General features: G+C 49.9%; 1 protein-coding gene across 4 annotated transcripts in view; it reads right to left on the reverse strand.

The window, feature by feature from the left end:
• TBC1D14 (TBC1 domain family member 14) overlaps positions 1–10191 on the reverse strand; it is a 126012-nt gene that overhangs the window by 110669 nt on the left and 5152 nt on the right. For all 4 annotated transcript variants that reach the window (XM_037742210.1, XM_037742209.1, XM_017539102.2 and 1 more), the window contains exon 2: positions 476–1214. In XM_037742210.1, the coding sequence (XP_037598138.1) occupies positions 476–1197 (722 nt within the window). In that variant the 5' untranslated portion in view covers positions 1198–1214. The remainder of the gene's footprint in view (positions 1–475; positions 1215–10191) is intronic.

The raw sequence follows: 10191 nt of genomic DNA on the forward strand, positions 1-10191 counted from the left end.
AAAAAAAAAAAAAAAAAAAGAAAAAAAGAAAAAGTAAAAAGAAAAGGCTAATGCCCTTTTCAGCGTTAGCCCACCTGCAACCAGGTGAATTAAAAAGAAATGGGCGTTACTAACTGGCATCACCCTCACCAGTGCCCTCTTTTTGGACCAAGAAACGTTATGAGTATATAGGGCCCTGCAGAGGCTCACGCTGCTGATTTGCTAACACTGGCCACCTGTGGGACAGCCACAACAGGTTGGAGGCCAAGAAGTGACAACAGACTGCAAATGAGCCAGGGACACAGAAGAGCAGAATCTGCAACAGACCAGTCCTGCACAGTCCCACAGGATCCCGGGCTACTGTGAAAAGGCTCAGTTACCAGTGTGAGGCAGTGCCTGCCTAACAACACAGAGAACACACAGCACATCTGAGACAAGAACAAGGCGACCTGCCAGGACTTGACAAGCAAGTTCTGGAGGGCAAGGAGAGCGTTACCTGGTGAAGAAGCTACTAAATGGGCCCAGAATTTTCAGTTTACTCCCCTCCTCAGCCTCATGGACACAGTCCTGCTGCTGTGAGCCACTGGTTTCCCTGACAGAGCTCAAGGTGACATTGGTAAACTGTGGGTCATCGTCATTCTCCAGGGTCACAATGGCACTGGAGCTGCTCGTGACCACAAGGTCCAAGATGTCCTCATTGCTGACCGACAGCGTGGTGGACAGCTCTGTCCCGAGACTGGACACGCTGCAGATGGAGACGTCATCGCTGCGGGTCAGGGCTTTGGAGGTTGGACTGTAGAGCTTCACTGAGTCATAGCCTGTCCTGGGGAACGTGGAGGACTTCCGCACACTCTGTTCCCGCTCGGTGCTGCTGGGAGCCGGTGGCGCACAGGACGGCAATGGGCACGCACTCTGGAAGGCCCGCTCTGGGACGATGTCCGAGTCGGACTGCTTCCTCCTCACGTGGACCGCGCTGCAGGGCACAGGCTCTGGGTTGCCGATCTCCAGGGTAGGAATCCCCGAGTCCACTGACTGAAGGCTGTGCCGGTCTTCTAGAGCCCTGAGTTTCAGTTTGGGCCCGTACTCAGGTGTCGAGAGGAGTCGGGGCGCCTTGAGATGGACGTGTTGCAGGTTCTGAAGAGGGTTTCCTGGTCGACCATCCAGAATGCCCATCAAGGCTACGCCATTTGTAGAGGTGGAGAGTTTTCCATCAGTCATCTTGGTCGAAGGAGAAACTAGAAAAAACACACACATGGAAATCAAGGGAGAAAGCCTTGAAGAGGTCCCACGTCCCCACATATCAAGTCCAGAAGCTAGAGGGTTGTTTTTTGAGATAGAGTCTCGTTCTGTTGCCCAGGCTGGAGTGCAGTGGCACGATCTCAGCTCACAGCAACCTCCGCCTCCCGGGTTTAAGCAGTTCTCCTGCCTCAGCCTCCCAAGTAGCTGGGATGAATACTACCATGCTCAGCTAATTTTTGTATTTTTAGTAGAGATGGGATTTTGCTATGTTGGCCAGGCTGGTCTCCAACTCCTGACCTCAAGCGATCTACCCACCTAAGCCTCCCAAAGTGCTAGGATTACAGGCGTGAGCCACTACACCTGCCCCAGAAGCTAGAGTTTTAACATACACTGTCATGATATAACCCAGCAAGAAGATAACCCAGAAAAAGGATGTGCCCAAGGTAAAAATGATCATCAACACCCCTACCAGTCACATCTCCATCCCCAGGACAGCACTGGGAGCCTGAGGACTGGGCTTGGGGGTCGGGGGCTGGGGTTTTTTGGCAGGGGGGAGTGGTTCAATGATAAAGAGAATATCTCTGTCAAAATATGTGAATCCATAACCCATATGTAAGTCAAGGATCTACTTGTTTTGAGACAGCAAAAAATCCTAAGATATCTTCATTAAGATGGAAAACAACAACAAAATATGAACACCACATGCAGCAGCCAGGCCTCTCCGCAAATGTTTCAGTCACACTTACATCTACGAGGCTGGGCATAGTATCCCCTTTACCATGGAAGAAACCGAGACTCAGGAAGATTAAGAAACAGGTCTAAGATCACACTGCTGTGTAACAGCAGAGCTGGGACCTACGGGACCCCAAAGGAGATGAGGCATAGGTTAGAAAGGCTTGGTTTAGGATTACATAAACCCAGGTTAGGAGGCCCGCTCAGTGAAGATAAACATCAACAAAGGAAGAATAAAGACCAGAACCTCCGAGGTTTGAGTGAGAAGAGTCAAGGCTGTCCATACAACCTGGGCAACATAGCAAGACCCTGTCTCTATAAAAAACTAAAAGAAATCAGCTGGATGTGGTGGCACATGCCTGTAGTCCCGGCTACTCTGGAGACTGCGGTGGGAGGATCACTTAAGCCTGGGAGGTTTAGGCTGTGGTGAGCCATGACTGCATCACTGCACTCTGGCCTGAGTAATAGAGAAAGACCTACAAACAAACAAAATCCATTAATCACACGCACACATCTAAGGCCATGTGTAAAGTTCTCTGGCATGGCCCAGCATGGTGGCTCACACCTGTAATCCCAACACTTTGGGAGGCCGAGGCAGGTGATCAAGACCAGCCTGGCCAACATGGCGAAACCCCATCTCTACTAAAAATACAAACTTAGCTAGGTGTGGTGGCATGCATCTGTAATCCCAGCTACTAGGGAGGCTGAGGCAGGAGAATCCCTTGAACCCAGGAGGCAGAGGCTGCAGTAAGCCGAGATCATGCCACTGCACTCCAGCCTGGGCAACAGAGAAAGACTCCACCTCAAAAATGAAATAAAATAAAACTTAAAACAAATTAGCTGGGTGTGGTGGCGCATGCCTGTAATCCCAGCTACTCTGGAGGCTGACGCAGGAAAATCGCCTGAACCCGGGAAATGAGGCTGCAGTGGACCAAGATTATGCCACTGCACTCCAGTCTGGGCAACAGGGCAAGATTCCATCTCAAAAATAAAAAAAAAAAATTAAAAATAAAGTTATTTAACCAGGCACAGTGGCTCATGCTTGTGATTCCAGCACTTTGGGAGGTAGAGGCAGGAGGATCATTCTGGCCTAGGTATTCAGGAGCAAGCCTTGGCAACAGTGAAAGACCCTGTCTTTAAAATAAATTGAAAAATTAGCTGGGCATGGTGGCACGCGTCTGTGGTCCTAGCTATTTGAAAGGCTGAGGTGGGAATATCACTTGAACCCGCCCAGGAGGTCAAGAATGCAGTGAGCCCCACTAACACCACTGCACTCCAGCCTGAATGACGGGAAGGAGACCCTGCCTTAAAAAAATAATAAAAAATAAAGTTCTCCAGCCTAAGACAAATCAGGAAGGGCGGGTATGAGGCACGCTAGACTGGAGAATGCGGCCCCCAGCACACTGAGAACTCTGGCATAAACTGCTCCCTTTTATTTTTATTTAAAATGGCCAGGTGTGGTGGCGCACACCTGCAATCCCAGCACTTTGGGATGCCAAGGCAGGTGGATCACTAGAGGTCAGGAGTTCGAGACTAGTCAGGCCAACATGGTGAAACCCTGCCTTTACTAAAAATACAAAAAATTAGCCAGGCATGGTGGCAGACACCTGTAATCCCAGCTACTCAGGAGGCTGAGGAAGGAGAATCGCTTGAACCTGGGAGACAGAGGGTGCAGTGAGCCGAGATCACACCACTGCACTCCAGCTTCAGCAACAAGAGCAAAACTCACGCATATTAAAAAAAAAAAAAAAAAAAATCAGACTGCATTTAAATCTGGTCCATATGCGAGAACAACATAAAGAACAGATGTTGTTCTTTGGACTCAGATGTTCCTGGGCTCTAATCCCAGCTCCACCCTATTGTCTTGGCAGAATTAAATTAAGTACCACAAGAAAAGCATTTAATAGGCACCTGGCCCCCAACAGGCACTTTGTTAGAGGAACTGAAGGTTTCAAGCACAGAGAAAGAATGATAACTACTCCTTCCTCGGTGACATCTTAGCTTGTGTAAGGAGCCTGCATGTTCCTACTTCAGGAAGCCTGGCCTGCCTCTCAGTGTCAACACGGCAAAAGCAAATTCATTAAAAGCAGAAAAAGGGGAGCCATGTACAGTGGCTCATGCCTGTAGTCCCAGTTGCTTGGGAAGCTGAGGCAGGAGGACCACTTGAGCCCAGGAATTCAAGGCTGCAAAGAGCTATGATCACCAATGCACTCCAGCCTGGGTAATAGGGCACAATCTGGTCTCCAGGAAAAAAAAAAAAAAAAGGGAGAGAAAGGGAGGGGAGTAATCTCCCTCCTTCCCAGAAACTGAAGGGGCCAGTAAGAGTGCAGCCCAGAAGAAAAACTAGAAATGTGAAGGAACGAAACAAAATGCAGAATTCAGAAATAGGCTCAACTATATACAAATAGTTGATTCGGCCTGGGCAACACAGTGAGACCCCCATCTCTACCAAAAGTAAAAATTAGCCAGGGACGGTAGTGCACACCTGTAGTCCCAGCTACTGAGAAGGCTGAGGAGGGAAGATCTCTTGAGCCCAGGAGTTCAAGACTGTAGTGAGCTACGACAGCGCCACTGGACTCCAGCCTGGGCAACATAGCAAGACCTTGTTTCAAAACAAACAGGCAGGGCACGGTAGCCCACACCTGTAATCCCAGCACTTTGGGAGGCCCAGGCAGACAAATCATGAGGTCAGGAGTTCGAAACCAGCCTAACCAAGATGGTGAAACCCCCCTCTCTACTAAAAATACAAAAATTAGCTGGGCGTGATGGCATGCACCTGTAATCCCAGCTACTCAGGAAGCTGAGGCAGGAGAATCACTCGAACCCGGGAGGCAGAGGTTGTAGTGAGCCGAGATTGTGCCACGGCACTCCAGCCTGGTGTGAAGACTCCATCTCAAATACATATAAAAAACAAAAACTTGAAATATGACCAGTGAGTAAGGAAGGATTATTTAATCACAGTGTTATACTAATTGATCACCAATTTTTCTTAGACATTAGAACCACACTGAACTACACTAAAGCAAAAATGCAGACAAAAGTAGGATTTAATACAAAAGTGAAATTATAGGCCAGCATGGTGGCTCACACCTGTAATCCTAGCACTTTGGGAGGCCGAGGCAGACAGATCACCTAAGGTCAGGAGTTCAAGACCAGCCTGACCAACATGGCAAAACCCCATCTCTACTAAAAATACAAAATTAGCCAGGCGTGGTGGTGCACACCTGCCATCCCAGCTACTTGGGAGGCTGAGGCAGGAGAACAGCTTAAACCCAGGAGATGGAGGTTGCAGTGAGCTGAGATCATGCCACTGCACTCCAGGCAACAAGAGCAAAACTCCGTCTCAAAAAATAAAAAGGTGAAATTATACAGGTGCTGCAAAAAAATAAAACGTTTCTCTAATCTATACAGCAAAAACTCAGGTCATCGTCTGGAAGAACCTGGACATCGCCTCCACACACGTGAACCCATTTTCAATGTTTAACAGCCCTCACCGCTCTTCCCCAGAGCCATGAGCCCTCCAAGGCAGAGCCATGAGCCCTCCAAGGCAGGGCCACTGCAGACCCTCTGTGTCCCCTGCTGGGGAAGAAATCCCTCAAGTTGCTATGTTAGGAAACAACAGAATTAATAAAAGTAAGATATAATCCAGGTAGATTCAAATATATACAAATCTGGAAGTTAATTAAAAGGAAAACAGAGTAAGAAACATTTGTAGCACACAGTTAAGAGCTAATCTTTGACAATGTCAAGGTAATTAGAATTATCAAAACACCATCAACACTCTAACAGATCAAACTAGCAAAAACCCACACATGCAGAGGAAATCCTCACGTTAAACAACAGCTGGGCACCTCTCACAGGACCAGCTGAAATTCTGGCTCTGCCACTTGCCAGGTAAGGCAACCTCGAATGAGGTACTTAACCCTTTTGAGCCCTAACTTCCCTCGTCCCCAGCAGTACCATGGGGCAATACCCCAGCTCACAGGCCAGTCTGAGGATAAAAGAAATGAGAAGGTCTGGTGAAGGTACGGACAAACCCAGCCCCTTAGTGACACAATAGGTGCCCAATGAAGGTGAGCCACCCTCTACTTCTTAGTACAGCAAAAAATAAAAATGCCAGCTGCCACAAAAGAAATGTGGTTAGAACACAAATTCTGCTAACGAAGTAGATGGGAACACAAAAAATGTCTATCCTTCCTAGAAAACTCAGTGCCTAGGCAAGCAGAAGGCATCACTCATGCCTGGAATTGGAAACCATTTTGGTGAAAATCTAGGATTTCATTCATGGCAATCCAAGGACCCCTTCCCTGAAATGCCACCAAGAAGAAAGCACAAGGAAGAAGGAAGTGAGGTCTGGCAGAGCCCAAACCCATCTGGCTTTAGGTAGAGAAAGAAAACCTTTCTCTACTACTCTTCTCTGCCGTGGGGGACTGGGGACAGCAGCCCAGGTCTCTTTAATAGAGAAGTTGGGCAACCTCTGAGGCCTTTGCTAGTCCCAAGTCCAGTTAAGTTCCTTAAACCTCAGGAACAGGGCGTCAGTCTTCAGGGAAATAAACCTAAAAGGGAAAACAGTGCTTCCGCTTGCAACATACTCTAAAAGCAAACTCTGCAAGGCCCAAGGCCACCTGTCCTCAAGCGCTTCCGTCTGGTGCCACCAGCGTCACTAGAGCAGAAGCCACACTCCAAGGCCACCTGCCTCCTGTTGGTACCCTTCGTGGGGGAAGCTGTACAAACAAGGTGTGTGCCTCTGAGACAAGGCTCATGGGTGGACTCTGGACGTTAGCCAGGAGACCAACTGTAGATGGCCTGCCTCCAAGTCCATGTTCATAAAAGACAAACTAAGCCTGAATTCCCCGAGCCAGCACACAGGGCCCTCCTGATCCATCTGTGCCTGCCTCTCCAGCCTTGTGCAGTCAGCCCCTGACCAGCCCAAACACTCAGATCTACTGTACCACCACCTGAGGTGCCCTCCCCAGTTAGGTCATCAGGGGCCTCAGAACCCAGGTAGGGATAGCACAAAGAGACACTCAACTGGTGCTTTCCAAGGCCACCTCCTCTGAAAAGCCTTCCCTTCCTCTCCCAGAAAGCTGCAGGGCCTCCTTCCTCTTAGGCTCCTTTCGGCCACACCCCACCAGAAACAACTATTTTACAACCGTCTTCATGTCTCTCTCCCCGCTGGATTCTGTTTCAGGCAGGCACTGCAGCAGGTACCCACAGGTGCCTGAGGCACAGGAGGAACGGCCCCAGCACCAGGCCCAGCACCCTGCCATGGAGGCAAGAACTCAAGTCAAATGGTGATGAGTCATCACTTTCCGGCCAAGAGGAAGACTAAATTTTCATTCCAAGCAAGGACGCTATCTGAATTGTATTTACCTCTAATTGTTTCTGGGAATTATTCTCTGGTCAAATGCCTGGCATGGATTAAGGCTTCAAAAATCTACTTGCTGAATTAATTACTACTAACAACTAAGTTCTGAAGTAGGCAGGTTTCAGAGACAGTCCCATCCAAGATACATCTGCTGAGAGCTGGATTGTGTTCCAAGAGCTCGGTGAGCACTGGAGGTAGGAATGAGAGGAAAGACTCCCCTACCACGGAGCTCCCCAGAGCATGCACACAGCAGCTGGGCAGTGCCTGCCTACACACTGGTTAGATGCGGGCCAGACAGTGAGGAACGCTGTCAGCATGTGATGGTCAGGAAAGTGAAAATTCCTCCTTCGACATTTGTTTTCCAAAGTCCAAATCACTAACATCCTAGAGACAGCATCTCCCTGTGGCAGTGACCACTGCAGCAGGTACCCGCAGGTGCCTGAGGCACAGGAGGAACGGCCCCAGCACCAGGCCTAGCACCCTGCCATGGAGGCAAGAACTCAAGTCAAATGGTGATGAGTCATCACTTTCCGGCCAAGAGGAAGACTAAATTTTCATTCCAAGCAAGGACGCTATCTGAATTGTATTTACCTCTCCCAAGACTCGGATGGCCGGAAGCAAAGAGGACAGGTGCCCCCGAGGGATTCAATCAACCGTCACTCCACCAGAGCCACAATCTTCGACACAAGTCAGAAAGTAGAGGGTAGCTCTGCTGGTGACTCTGCATGTGGCTTTGGGAAACAAGGCTGTCTAGAAGCAACTGCTTGATTTTCTCCTCCTCAAAAAGCAGTGGGAAAGGTCTTGACCAAAGTCTTCCTAAATAAAAGAAACTGTTTACAAAGGCCAAACCAAACGAGGTAGTTATGTTCCCATAGGGGAATAAATCCACTCATAGTGGCTTCAGGGAGCAGGCATGCTGCCTGCCGTCTACACAGACATTGGACGGCAGCCTCTTCCGGGGCTGGAGCATGAAGCCTTCCCTGTCCCAGCTCCTCTCTGACACTCCACAGGACAGCTGTCTCTTCAAACCCCAATGGCCAGGGGGGCACCACTGCCCTATCTGATCATCAAAGGACAGTGCACTCACCTTCACCGCCAAGCCTGCCATCAATCCAGCTCTGGCCACTGACTTGTGGATTCTTATCCTTTTTTGAGACGGAGCTTCACTCTCGTTGCCCAGGCTGGAGTGCAGTGGCACAATCTCAGCTCACTGCAACCTCCACCTCCCAGGTTCAAGCAATTCTCCTGCCTCAGCCTCCTGAGTAGCTGGTATTACAGGCGCCCACCACCACATCCAGCTAATTTTTTGCATTTTTTTTTTTTAAGTAGACACGGGGTTTTACCATGTTGGCCAGATGGGTTTTGAGCTCCTGAGCTCAGGTGATCTGCCTACCTTGGCCTCCCAAAGTGCTGGGGTTACAGACATGAGATACCGCACCCAGCTTGGATTCTTATCCTTAACGGTCAGGCCCACACAGCTCATTCCTACTCTGCAATGGCCTGAGGGTATCTGGGTCCCAGAGCCAAGGTTTCCAGAGGGCAGGACCAGCCTGCAATATATAACAGCACCCCCAGGGCAGCACCACAGGACGGCAATGTAAGGAGAACCAGGCACCGTCCTGAACTCTAAATACATTGCTCTGCTTCACAGCCCCTCAGCAGCCCTGGGAGCCAGGTCGTATCCCCATTACCCAGAGGAGGAAGCCAAGGTATGCGGCCTGCCCAAGGTCTCCACTGTCCTGTGGCAGAGTTGGGCTTGAACTCAAGTCTGTGGCTCCAAGGGCCCTTGATAAGCTTTGCTGCTCAAGAAAGCCTGCTGCAGACATAAGCACCTCTGCTCACCTTGCCTGTAAACAGCAGACTGCGTCCTACCATTTCCAGATGGGAATAATGAACCTGGGCTGAGCAGGTACAGTGACCCCCCAACGCGGTCGCAGGGGGTCCCCACCTGAGTCGTCTGTCCCTGGCACCCACAGGATTCTCCACAAGGCCTCTCAGGGTCCCCCATGCTTCCTGGTGAGGATTCTGGGGGGACTAAGAACCTCCTCACTGAGCAGCTGCTCCATCAGGCCTTCATCTCAGCCCCAGAGGGCGGGCGGGACTGTTCTAGAGAAATAGCCCAGTTGAGCCTCTAACACCAAGGAGAACCCACTGAGCGACACGGCACCTCCCTGAGAACTGGCCTGCCTGGTAGAGGGCGACACAAGCACCAACCCCTGTGCTTCTCTTTCTCTTTTTGTTTCTAAGACATAGTGTCACTGTCACCCAGTGCGGTGGCACGATCTCGACTCACTACAGCCTGTCTCCTGGGTTCAAAGTGATTCTCCTGCCTCAGCTTCCAGAGTAGCTGGGATTACAGCCACCCGCCACCACGCCCAGCTAATTTTTGTATTTTCAGTAGAGACAGGGTTTTACCACGTAGGCCAGGCTGGTCTCAAACTCCTGACCTCAAGTGATCTACCCGCCTCAGCCTCCCAAAGTGCTATTATTACAGGTGTAAGCCACTGAGCCTGGCCTCTTTCTCTTTTTTAATTCAAGTCCTGGCTATGGCAGAAAGGACCGGGTGCCTCTGGCTCATGAACATGAGCAGCTGCCTCCACTCCCCAAGCACAGACACACTTCAGGCACTGCGTCCATGTCTGTATCCACCAGCACTGTCACCTCCACAACCACACAAAGAGCTTAAAGAAGGCTGAGGTCTAATGGGTGATGCATAATAAAGGAGCTGGGCAGGGCTGGCCTGAACCCGACTCCAGGGCGCTGACTCTTTCCACTGCTACACACAGGGCAGGACACAATGAACTGATTTGCATTATGTAAAATGGAAAAGTCCACTATACAAGTAGTTTGGCTTTTTTTTTTTTTTTTTTTTT

The sequence above is a fragment of the Cebus imitator genome, unplaced genomic scaffold (genome assembly GCF_001604975.1).
Source record: "Cebus imitator isolate Cc_AM_T3 unplaced genomic scaffold, Cebus_imitator-1.0 Scaffold117, whole genome shotgun sequence".
Taxonomy (NCBI): Eukaryota; Metazoa; Chordata; class Mammalia; order Primates; family Cebidae; genus Cebus; species Cebus imitator.